The sequence below is a fragment of the Sinocyclocheilus anshuiensis genome, unplaced genomic scaffold (genome assembly GCF_001515605.1).
Source record: "Sinocyclocheilus anshuiensis isolate Anshui unplaced genomic scaffold, SAMN03320099.WGS_v1.1 scaffold2293, whole genome shotgun sequence".
Taxonomy (NCBI): Eukaryota; Metazoa; Chordata; class Actinopteri; order Cypriniformes; family Cyprinidae; genus Sinocyclocheilus; species Sinocyclocheilus anshuiensis.
The window spans coordinates 270,123-282,943 of record NW_015552765.1 but is presented as its reverse complement, the minus strand read 5'-3'; the positions used below and the strand labels follow the sequence as shown (position 1 = coordinate 282,943).

Here is a 12,821-nt window from a genome sequence, read left to right as displayed (position 1 = left end):
TTAACCCAGCACTGGGTTGTATTTAACCCAGCATTTTTTAGAGTGTATATATCTCCTCTGGCAGCATCCTTGCTCCCTATTATTCATTATCAGTACATGACTGTCCATCATTGGCCAACAGCAGGGAAGTGCGGGGTTGCCAGATTGAGGATAAGACAAGAATTATGCAGAGAGCCATCGGGGAGACCTATTTAGTAATACAACTCCAAAATTGCTATTTAATTGTTAATTAATATCTAATTGAGTAAATTAGTTAAGGTACTGAACAATCCAAGGTACAAATTAGAACAGTTTGGGTGGTCTTAATCTTTAATTTAAATTTAAAGGGATAGTTCACCTAAAAATCTGTGATCATTTACTCATCCTCATGTTGTTCCAAACCTGTATGAGTTTCTTTTTTTTTTTTCAGTTGAACACAGATATTTTTAAGAATGTTACCAAACAGTTGATGGTAGCCATTGACTTTCATAGTATTTTCCATACTATGGGAGTCAATGGCTACCGGCAACTCTTTGGTTACAAACATTCTTCAAAATTTGTGTGCGTGTGTTCAACAGAAGAAACAAACCCACACAGGTTTGGAACAACTTGTAGGTGTGTAAATGATTACAGAATTTTAGTTTTTATGTGAACTATCATTTTACTATTCATTTTTTCCCAAAGTAAGTCGAAACCATTTTTTTTTTGTGGGGATCAATGTTTAACTCGCACACGAGAACAGTTTTCAAGAGTATTTTAATTATATTATCATATTTAGTCACTTAAAGGGATAGTTCACCCAAAAATGAAAATTAGCCCATGATTTACTTGCCCTGAAGCCATCCTAGGTGTATATGACATTCTTCTTTCAGACGAATTAGTTGGAGTTATATTAAATAATGTCCAGGCTAATCCATGCTTTATAATGGGAGTGGATGGTAGCCCAAAATTTGAAGTCCAAAAAATTGTACCCATTCATTATAAAAAAAGTCCACACGGCTCCGGCGGGTTAATAAAGACCTTCTGAAGCGAAGCGATGCATTTGTGTAAGAAATCCATATATACAACTTTATAATCCTTAATCTCTAGCTTCAAGAAAAACAAGTTTTGTTTACAGCAAAGGAAAGCCAGTGTCCTCTTGGCTCATATCGAAATCCTCCAACATTTTTCTTTACAAATCCTCGTTTTGCACTACTAATTCGTGACCAGTGTTTTTAGCTCTCTCCTCTGCGCTTCACGTTCGTCACTTCCGCCTTCGTCACCGCGTTTGCCTACGTTCTGCGTCTTCCACTGGATGCAGGCCTGGCCCCACCACGGACATCCCTGTGTAAATAGATTTGGCAAACAATCCAGTGTGCATTTTACAATGCATTTTCTTAGAGGTGAGCAGTGTAGCCAATCACAGGCATGTTTGTTGATTTCTAAAACGCAATGGCCAATCAGAGGTGTTTAGGTTGGAATCCACGCACTCACCGCTCCAGTCACCATTTTTTGTCCAGTGCTGAGTTCTATCATGCTCGTAACTTCTTTCTAACAAAGACATTCAAAAAAGTTTCATTGTGCAGTCACGTTCATTGTTGGCCAATCAGAGGTGTTTAGGTTGGAATCCACGCACTCACCGCTCCAGTCACCATTTTTTGTCCAGTGCTGAGTTCTATCATGCTCGTAACTTCTTTCTAACAAAGACATTAAAAAAAGTTTCATTGTGCAGTCACGTTCATTGTTTTTTTTGGAACTTTGTGAGATCGTGATGAATGAGTGAGTTTTTAATCAATTTAAAGGGAGCACTCTTTGCATGCTGCATACGATAATATATTCAGAATTTAAATAAAACTTGTGTTTTTCATGCTTGACAAGCGGCCACGTACTACACAGAGAAAGCTAACTACTACACTGTATAGAAAAAGATAATTTCAGAAGCACAGATGTGATTCTACAACCGAACCTGGTCCAAACGCAGGATTTAGGTAAGGAAACGGTTATTATTTGTATTGGCTGCCACGCCAAATCATGCACACCTGCTTGCTTTTCTGTTTAATTTAACAGTGTTTTTGTGGACATATGCTTTAATAACAAATAATTGTAACACTTTACAATAAGGTTCGATTAGTTACTGTTAGTTGATTATTGTAAAGTGCTACCTAAATAATGTATTTCGAGCGTTCACTTGAAAATATTAACCCCAATCCCCCCCAATTCGGCCCCCTTAAGAAATATAAAAGCCCTCCCAAGTTGGGTGTCCTGGCGCTGGACCTGGCTGGATGCCACTCTCTCGTGAAACGCACGTACGACAGTTAGTGGAAGCTAGAGATAAAGGTTTAAAAAGTTGTAAATATGGATATTTTTCTTACACAAATGCATCGCTTCGCTTCAGAAGGTCTTTATTAACCCCCCAGAGCCGTGTGGACTTCTTTTATAATGGATGGGTGCAATTTTTTGGACTTCAAATTTTGGGCAACCATCCACTCCCATTATAAAGCATGGATTAGTCTGGACATTATTTAATATAACTCTGATTGTATTCGTCTGAAAGAAGAATTCCATATACACCTAGGATGGCTTGAGGGTGAGTAAATCATGGGGTAATTTTCATTTTTGGGTGAACTATCCCTTTAACTGTTGTGCCCAAGCTGTGACCTGGGTTGCCAGATTGTGCTTTATCCCTTCGCTTGGACAGGTTTGTGCTGAAGGGCTTTTCTGCAGATGGCAGAGATCTCACTGATATGGAGACCAAAGCATTCCTCGCTGCTGCCGACAAGGATGGAGATGGGAAAATTGGCATAGATGGTGAGAGAACTAGCGCTCTTAAAGGAGCAGTACCCCCTAAAAATTATAAAACACTGTGCCTCATGTTTTTTTTAAGATAACAAATTGTCTAGAACTACAAAAAAATATGATCTAATCCACAATCACCTGCAAATTTCTTTTCAGAATTTGAAGCTTTGGTGCACGAGTAAATCATCAATATTTGGCAACCCTTTACACCACTACTCTCCTGTGAATACCTACAGCCAATCATAGTGTACGTCTCTACACATCCTGCCACGAGCCAGGAGCAGAACCGCCTCCTTTAACCCCATTTATTTATTTACCTTTTCTTTTTTACAAACTCTGTATATTTTAGTTAGCTAACCATGTCTTTCATAAAAACCTAGAGATTCCTGTACTGCTTTAACCTCTCATCTCTTCTTTTTTTGTTTATTTTGGCACATTTCCCTGTTTATGCCTCAAAATGCTCTTTTCTTCTTATCTCACTCCATCTGTCATCCCTTCCCTTTTTCGCTCCTCTCTTGTGATAGAGCCACTGAACACGATGAATACATGAAGAGATGGACGAGATGAAATGAGAGAAAAAAATATTTAAGAAAGATAAAATAAAGCCATGCGTTGAGAAAAAATACTGTGGTTTTCATTTATTTCATTGACTCATCTAGTGCAGTGTTAATATATTTTTATCATATTTTAGTATTAAAAAATGTGAAGAATTAAAGGCTATTATTTGCTAAAATTGGGGCAAACTTTTCCAACTTGGGCTGTCACTTAAATTAATTACATGAAATTACAAATTATTAATAAAATAAACCATAAATGAGTGCACCAGTGCATTAGGGATTTTTTTGCACAAATGAAAGGTCATGCTTAATTGTGTTTTTGTGCATAGTTTTCTTTTCTATTAGTCCCGATAAATTAATGCATTAAACTGACAGCCCTAAAAAAATTCTGTAAATAATAACATTCAACTAGACAATCACACAATAAATATACATGATTTGTTCCTTTGTAATAAATAAATAATCGTGTTTAAACACTTAAACACAAAAAACCTTTTGTAAAATTTGTGCTAAACCTATTAAAAAACACTCACAAAAACTTATACATATTATATCTATCAAATACACAACATTCAGACACAGATGCACACATGAAAACAAATATAGTAATCAGACTTAACACCATAAAACAACACAATCTGAAATACTATGAATTTAAAAGGGTCAACGTTTTTCGACTTGCAATTATGTTAAGAATATTTTAGTCAATTTCATTTTTATGATCATTTTAACCCTCTCCCATGTGTTGATGTGGAAACTCTTGGGTGTTCATCAATCTGACATCATAAAGCTATTCTGTAACATTTGTCCTTTTTGGATGATGTTTTTTTAGTATGTCTAATTCCATTTATCATAAAATAACCCCTTTCAAAAGATTTAGGTCACCCGATTTTGCTGAAAGAAAATGTAAATAATGCTCTGAGTGATGTTATACAGCTGGACATATCCATTCAAATTAAATACTAAGTTAGTTTAAAAAGTGCCATTAAATTAAGTTTAAAAATCTCTTTTCATTCTAATATTAAAGTTGACTTAAATTGTACACTTATCAACAAATTGAGACATTTGGTACAGACTCTGAACCAGTCAGAGTGCAGGCGATGTTTTGCGATGACTGTCTGTGGATCCGTGGTGCTGATCTGTCATTGGTGACTGTGGGACGGAGCTTCACTGTGGCAAAAGGATTTGATCCTCTAGAAAACAGGAAGATAAAAGACAATTAAGCACATTTGACCTCAAATTGTAATGATTGTAATAATAAATAAATAAATAGTCATTACTGTAATTTTTTTACAATAATACTGCAATATTTTATTTAAATCAGTATTTTATTGAAATACTACCATGCCATTTTTAAACACACACATATTTCACTGGAGAAATACAGTATATATGCAGTTTAATAAGTATTAATTTATTTATTTATTTATTTATTATATGTCATAAAACTTACTCGGTTACAAACGTAACCTCGGATCCCTGAGATCCGGGAACGAGTACTGCGTCTGCTAAGACGCTATGGGAAAATTCCTTTTTCTCCGATGACTGAAGCCTTTTTAATAACGCAGTGTAACTGCAGGGCCATTGGTTTGTGCAGTAAATTAAAAACTAACCAATGGCAACAAAGCCCACCAGAGCCGCCAATATGGGCGGGGCCATCTGGCTATATAAGCGGGCATGTCGCCATAGGATTCTCAGGTTACTTCGACTGAAGCGACGACTGAGTCGTGCAGCTGCATAGCATGGCTAGTTACGCAGTACTCGTTCCTGTATCTCAGGGAACCGAGGTTACGTTTGTAACCGAGTACGTTCCCTATCGATACTTCATTCGTACCGTGTCTGCTAAGACGCTATGGGGAACCAGTACAATCCCGCCATGCTATGCTTCGAGGAACGACTCATACTTGCCTGAAGCACTACAAGGGGCCCAGAGGGACCAAGTAATTTGCAGGAAAGCCCCGCAGGGGGCAATAGGGCTAAACTCGAAGAGGTCAGCCCAGCCATAAGTAACCGTTCCAAGAAAAAACCCCTACAGCCTTGGCACTCGGTGAGGGCCAAGAGTGCAGGAAGGCATATAAAGAGTTGTTCCGACTGCCTGGTTGGAGAGTCCTAGATCCTCAATGCCCTAACGGGGCAGAGTAAATTCAACTCCTGGTCATCCTCCGAGGGAGGAAGCGCCGATAGAGTTATCACCTGTGCTCTGAATGGAGTGGAGAGCACCTTAGGTATGTACCCAAGCCTTGGTTTCAGGACGAACTTAGGCCCGAATTCCAGGCAAGAGGGGCTCACAGAGAGCGCCTGTAGATCTCCCATCTGCTTTACCGATGCTAACACCAGTAGCAGAACGGTTTTTAGTGTCAGCCTACAGCCTTGGCACTCGGTGAGGGCCAAGAGTGCAGGAAGGCATATAAAGAGTTGTTCCGACTGCCTGGTTGGAGAGTCCTAGATCCTCAATGCCCTAACGGGGCAGAGTAAATTCAACTCCTGGTCATCCTCCGAGGGAGGAAGCGCAGATAGAGTTGAGAGCACCTTAGGTATGTACCCGAGCCTTGGTTTCAGGTCGACCTAAGAGTCGTTGGGCCCGAATTCCAGGCAAGAGGGGCTCACAGAGAGCGTCTGTAGATCTCCCATCCGCTTTACCGATGCTAGCAGCAGTAGCAGAATGGTTTTTAGTGTCAGGGGACGAAAGTCAACAGATTGTAGTGGCTCAAAGTGAGGGCTCTTTAGAGCCCTCAGCACCGTGGACAGATCCCATGTAGGGATTGTGGCAGGGCGAGTTGGGTCAAGCCTCCTAGACCCCTTTAAGAAGCGAACAACCAGGTTGTTCCTGCCCACCGATTGGCTGGCTATAGGAGCGTGATAGGCTGCTATGGCTGCTACATAGACCTTGAGCATGGAAGGGGAATGGTCCTTGTCCAACAGCTCTTGCAGGAAGGACAATATCAGCGATATGTCACAGGAAGCTGGGTCTTCGCCATGGGAAGTGCACCAGGCGGAGAAGACAGACCATTTAAGGGCGTAGAGGCATCTCGTGGACGGTGCTCTAGCCTGAGAGATTGTACTTAATACACTCTCGGGGAGGTCCGCAGGCTCCCATCGAGAGGCCAGAGGTGCAGGGCCCATAGCTCGGGCTGGGGGTGCCAAATCATTCTGTTCGCCTGAGAGAGGAGGTTTCATCTTAGGGGAATGGGCCATGGAGCTGCTACAAGCAGCTGGAACAGCTCTGCGAACCAGTGTTGGTTCCTCCAGAGCGGGGCTACCAACAGAACCCTGTGCCCTTGTTCCCTGATTCGGGGAAAAGCGTAAAGGAGGAGGTTGGGCCAGTTGTGGGCCAACGCATCAGTATCCCTCGAAAAATTATTTGGGCAATGAGAGTTGTCTTTTGAGACAAAGAGATCGACCTCTGCCTCACCAAATATCTTCCAGATTTTCTGAACCATTTGGGGGTGGAGCATCCACTCTGCTGAGGGGACACTGCTCCGAGACAGCATGTCTGCTCCTTCGTTTATCCTGCCCGGCACATGTATCGCTCTCAGTGAACGCAAGTTGAGCTGAGCCCATTCCAGGAGGCGCTCTACCAGAGTGAAGAGGCGCTTCGAGGAGAGTCCTCCCTGGCGATTTATGTAGGACACTACCGTTATGCTGTCCAATCGGACTAGGGCGTGGTGTCCCCTTAGGTCTGGCAAGAAGGCCCAAACATACTGCCAGCATCTCCAGGCAGTTGATGTGCAGCCGTCCTTCTTCTTTCGACCAGAGGCCGAAAGCCGGTTTACCGTCACACAGCGCTCCCCAACCCATGTTGGAAGCGTCTGTCGAGACTACCTTCCTTCTACAGACCATTCCGAGGGTCACACCCCGTTCCAGCCAATGAGAGTCCTTCCAAGGGGCCAGAGCTGCCACACAGGCCTGGTCCACCTTGATATGAAGGCGTCTGAAACGCCAGGCGTGGGATGGAACTAGCGGCTTCAGCCAGTACTGAAGGGGCCGCATACGAAGCAGGCACAGCTGTAGCACTGGAGATGCGGAGGCCATAAGACCTAGCATCTTCTGAAACGCCTTGAGGGGGCGAGAGACTCCTATTTTGAAAGAGGCCATAAGCTGCTGTATAGCCAGTCCACATTCTGGCGAGACTGCTGCCCTCATTTGGGTCGAGTCGAAAACTGCTCCCAGGAATGATATCCGTTGGCTGGGAGACAGAGCGCTCTTGGCAAAATTGACCCTGAGCCCCAGGCATTTCAAGTGGCTGAGGAGAAAGGATCTGTGAGATTGAAACTCGTCCTCCGACTGGGCTAAAACGAGCCAGTCATCAAGGTAATTCAGAAAGCGGATTCCCATCTGTCTCAGAGGAGAAAGAGCCACGTCCATGCACTTCGTAAAAGTGCGAGGAGCCAGGGACAGTCCGAATGGAAGGACCGTGTATTGATATGCCACTCCTTCGAAGGCGAATCTCAAGAATCATCTGTGATGGGGGGCTATCTGGATGTGAAAGTACGCGTCAGTTTCAGATCCAGAGGAAAGAACCAGTCCCCTGGGCACACTTACGAGAGGATCTGTTTCAAAGTAGTCATCCTGAATGGCCGTTTCATAAGGGCACGGTTCAGGCATCTGAGATCGAGGATGGGTCCGAGACTGCCATCCCTTTTGGGGATGAGGAAGTAACGGCTGTAAAAGCCTGACTTGCTCTGACCTGGGGGAACCGTTTCTATGGCTCCTTCTGCCAGTAAATTCACCACCTCGGAGCGCAGGATGTGTTGCTTGCTCTGAACCAAGGTGGGAACCGCGGGGGTCTTCGAGCGAACTGAAGTGTGTACCCTCGTTTTATTATCCCCAAAATCCAGTCTGACACTCCGGGGATGGTCTGCCAGGCCTCGGCCCATGTGGCAAGGGGTTGGATTAATTCGGGTGGTGGGTCACCTACTCGTGATAAGCGGAAGAGGAAATCTGCTCTCTTTTTGAAAATATTTGTGTTTTATTTTTCCCGCTATAACAGCGGCTGGTTGTGTGGGCACTTTTTGAATGGGCCCAGTGTTCACAACGGAGCTGATCAAAAACACACTGCCGTCGGCACCCGGAAGTGAACGGGGTGCTTGGAGGCACAACAGATGCTGCTTGGGGGGTGGTCCGGCTGTAGCGAGACTTGGCCCCGTCTTCTTCCTTTCCCGCAGATCAGGAGGATGCCTGAGGTGCCGGGTCCAGCACTAACTTGACCGGGGTCCCTGACGCTTTGGAAATGGGTAGCGCCTGGCAGAGTGGGAGCGCTGGCGAGGCTCAGGCTTGGGAGCCGCCTGGGCAGCTGGAGGCGTGGGCCTCATGGCCTGCTGAGTCGGCGCTGACTTGGGGCGACTAGAAGCAGCCGTAGAGCTGGAGCACTTGGGAAGGAAGTGCCGCATGGTCTGGGACGACTTCTTTACAGCAGTGACGCGTTCAGCAAATCCCTCAACCGCGGGTCCGAAAAGGCCAGAGGGGAAGACCGGGGAGTCCAGGAAGGGGACCTTATCCGCATCCTTGATCTCTGTCAACGTCAGCCAAAGATGGCGTTCTAACACCACTAGACTGGCCATGGACCTTCCTATCGCCTGGGCCATGGTCTTGGTGACACGTGAAGCCAGGTTGGTCGCGCTACGCAGCTCTTTGAAAGCTGAGAGGTCTGGGCCAGACTCATCCATGTTCTGGAGGAGTTTGGCCTGACAGACCTGTAGGACCGCCATAGAATGAAGCGCCGAGGCCGCTTGTCCAGCAGACGCGTAGGTCCGTCCGGCGAGGGCCGAAATCGTTCTGCACGGTTCGGACAGGTGGGCAACCTTTGCCTTCCAGCCGATAGCCATGGGCGGGCAGAGATGCGCAGCCACAGACTCATCCAGGGGAGGAATCTTGTTGTACCCCCTTTCTCTTCGGCGCCATCGACAGTCGTGAGGGCGGAGAAAGAGGAGGCACGTAGGCGGGCTGAGTAGGGGGCGCGCCATGACTTAGTGAGTTCGTCATGAACTTCTGGGAAGAATGGTGAAGCTCGTTGACGAGGGGCCTGACGGCAGCCTGGCAAGAATCACTCATCCAGGCAGCTGCGAGTGGGCTCTTCTGGTGGAGACCACTCCAATCCTAGCTCCTCCACAGCCTTAGACAGGACGTGGATTAGTTCGGCGTCCATGCCTGGCTTGGGCTCGCTGTGCTCCATAGGCGTCAGGGGGGCGGGGTCCCCCTATACAGGAGTAATTTTAATATGTTGCACTTAAACGTATGTCTATGGAAGATTGTATTAGCTACTGTGTAAAAAGATAATCACTGCTTTAAAAAAATAATTTTTAGTAACGTTCGGATTTGAAATAAAAATAATGGTGGTAAATAGCCACGGATCATGGCGCACTACCAACATGTGAAAGCATAATGAGCCTGTTCTGCTTCTGCACCGCATACGAACCGCACACGGACTGCACTGCAAACGGATCCTCGCTTAATTTCGTTTACTCTTTGCTGATATACTGCACTCAACTGCCATTCACTATATCTGGATTTGAGAATCAGTGAAGACATCAGCGATTTTGGAGTTGACGTACAACGCGAGTCGATTCCAGTGCTGGAGTCGACTCAGACTCTAGAGCTATTCACAGTTGAGGAATTGACTCTTTTGGAGTCGACTCCCCATCCCTAGTAATACCTGGGAAAAAGCGGGTGCTCTGGTGGTTGTCCATGAGTGGTTGGCCTCTGCAAACATTGAACAAATTTTATTGTAATGCTCACATTCACACAAAATACATCTGAGACATCACTAATAACCTCATCCAAGATAAAGTCAAATGAGAGCCTTGATAAGAAACTGAATCTGAACGAATCAGCAAATTCTTTTTGCAAATCAACATATAGAACATTCACTGAAAATGATTCAGTTTGGTGTCTGATGCCTTTTTAAAAGCATTCCCTATGTTTTCGTTGTGAGAGCTATAGATAAACTATTACCTAACATAAAATTAGCCTAGCAAAGTAGCTAGTTTTAAACACATCAAATGTTTAACTTCATCATGAATTTCAAATTTTGCTGACATTTTGACCTTACAATGAAAGAAATCTCATACAAATTTAGCTGGAAAACGGATGGAAAACTACAGCATAGATTCAACACTTACCTCAGAGGTTGATTCGGTCTTTCGCTCAGGGAGAGGAGAGTTTGTAAGGGGTGGAGCCGGAAGTAGGAGTTCATTATAATTTTTGTGCTCTACTTTGCTCTCAAAATGAGACACCGCCCTCCTGTCAGGGAGGGGAGATATTGGTCGAATATCAGCTGATCCACGACGGAGCGGTGCGGCTGGAGGCGGAATCTCATTGTAGGTTTTCTGGCTGGTCTTGACCTCGTTGTTAGACTCCGCCTTCTTTTCAGGGAGGGGAGAGATTGGGCGAAGATCAGCCGACGCGCGACGCATAGGTACCACTGGGGACGGGATGTCACTGTAGCCCTGGTTGTCTGAATATTCTGATTGGCTGGTTGGCTCCAGGAGGTTGTTCATGCTGTGGCTTCGGTGCAACGTGCTACTGAAAACATCAAGACGTTAACATCAAATTATATACATTTTTAAATACTCATATACTCAACTTTACCTTGAGCCCAAGGGTAGAATGTCTTCAGTAGATGTCACAAAGGCAGCAGGAAACCAGCCTTGACTAAAAAGAAACAAAGAAAAACAATGGTAAAGCAATGGTAAGTGTGACCGCACCTTTAGCCTTGATACTGACAGTAAATGCTCTCACCGGAGGCTTGAGTCATGGCGTCCGTACAGCCAACCGTTGCGTGGTTCTGGTATGAGCACAGTCACCATGTCACCACGGGCAAATGGCAGCAGGACTGGATTGGATGAAGCGGGATGGGACACAATGGCCCTCAATGAGCGGCTGCCACCTAGACCCAAAGACTCGCCCACAGAGCTGGAGCGGGAACGACTGGGGAGAGGAGACGGGGCTGAGAAGAGTTTTAGACAAAGAAGTCAATCTTAACAGGATATTAGGGTAAATCACACACTGACTTTGTGAACTTTTATAGAGTCAAAGTTAGAACAGTCTCCAGACCTCTAGAGGGCACTCTGCCCAGCGGCTCACGGTCCATTTCTCGGTCTCCAGTCTGCAGCAGAGAGCCCAGAGAGCTCTTCAACTGCAAGAAACATCAAGACAGACCAAATACCAGAGGCTGCGCAATGTTGTGGAAACTCGTTTATTTTTATTGTGAGTGACAACAAATTGACGTGTCTGGAGCGGTCGAATGTGGCATCTACCTATACATATCTATGGAGATGTTAGCTTAGCAACATGCTAATGACAGACTCTATTATAATAAGTTTGAAGTACTGCGACGTTAGCTTAGCAACGTGCTAATGTAAGAATCTAGAATCAGCTGAGACTGTTATAAGAGTTTGTTGAAGTATTGAGATGGTAGCTTAGTAATATGCTAATGTCAGACTCAGCTGAGATTGTTAGAGTTTGCTAAATCTTATGTTAGCAGGCTTCCAAAAAACACTCAACAAGTGTACAATATATATATATATATATATATATGTGCACAGCATAAATGAGTACGCCCCCTCTAAAACTTAACAAATTCAGCAATTACTCTTTACTTAGAAGACATGTTAGGGTTCTTTGGAGATATAATGTTCCAACAAGCCTGCTTGATCAATTACCATAGAAGAATGCCAAAATTATTCAGCAAAATAAGATTTTCTTATCAAAGTAATACAATTTTGTGTTGCAAAAATTAGTACACCCTCCTGAATGTTATTAAATAAAAAAAAAATAAAAAAAAGGCTATTTTTGATCAACAGGTAAGTATATTGAACCAAAACTTTTAAAGACAAGTAATTTCCTGACAATTAAAAGTGTTATATAGCCCACTGAATCATACTCAGATTAATGCTGGCAGCAGTGGAATCACTTGGGAGAGAACTGCCAGGTGACTTATTTCTTAACATTAAAGAGGACAATGGTACAAGAGGAATACCAAATTATTGTTTTAAGTGTGAAAATATAGCAGAAGTAGCACCGACATTCAAAAACAATGGACTTGTGATAAGGCTCCTGAAATACTCAGGTCTTCACTTTAAGTTTTCATTTAGTGATGTGTGACTTTTTGCTAGAACAAGAGCAGGAGAAATAACATGCAAGTGTCTCAGAGCCGGCAAAAGCTACGAAAAGAGTGACACTTTATCTCACAGAGTATGACGCAGCCTGCAGAAGTGACATGCATGGTTGTTGTCACCACTAGAATTACCTACTGTAGCCAATGCAAAATAAACTCATTTAACCTCTTCCAGGGCCCATATTTACAAAATAGAGACTTCTGGGAATCCATACTCTGGTCTCAAGAGACCAAGTCAATCATTTCGGATCCAAAAGCATCCAACATGTTCTGGTGTTGCTAGAGGAGGAGTACAGTGAGAAGTGCTTTATACCCACAGTGACGTTCAGTGGTAGTAAAGCTTTTATATAGGGATGAATGAGTGCTGAAGGTGTGAGGGAGTTGTACTTTATCAA

General features: G+C 44.1%; 1 protein-coding gene and 1 pseudogene across 3 annotated transcripts in view; one reads left to right on the top strand and one right to left on the bottom strand.

Annotated features, from left to right (window-relative positions):
* The window catches only part of LOC107667892 (parvalbumin-7), a 33,782-nt gene extending 30,405 nt beyond the window's left edge, over nucleotides 1-3,377 (top strand). For all 3 annotated transcript variants that reach the window (XM_016459632.1, XM_016459631.1, XM_016459630.1), the window contains 2 exons: nucleotides 2,657-2,766; nucleotides 2,911-3,377. In XM_016459632.1, coding sequence (XP_016315118.1) covers nucleotides 2,657-2,766; nucleotides 2,911-2,936 — 136 coding nt within the window. In that variant the 3' untranslated portion in view covers nucleotides 2,937-3,377. The remainder of the gene's footprint in view (nucleotides 1-2,656; nucleotides 2,767-2,910) is intronic.
* A 672-nt stretch (nucleotides 3,378-4,049) lies between these two features.
* LOC107667891 (brain-specific angiogenesis inhibitor 1-associated protein 2-like protein 2) overlaps nucleotides 4,050-12,821 on the bottom strand; it is a 13,985-nt pseudogene continuing 5,213 nt past the window's right edge.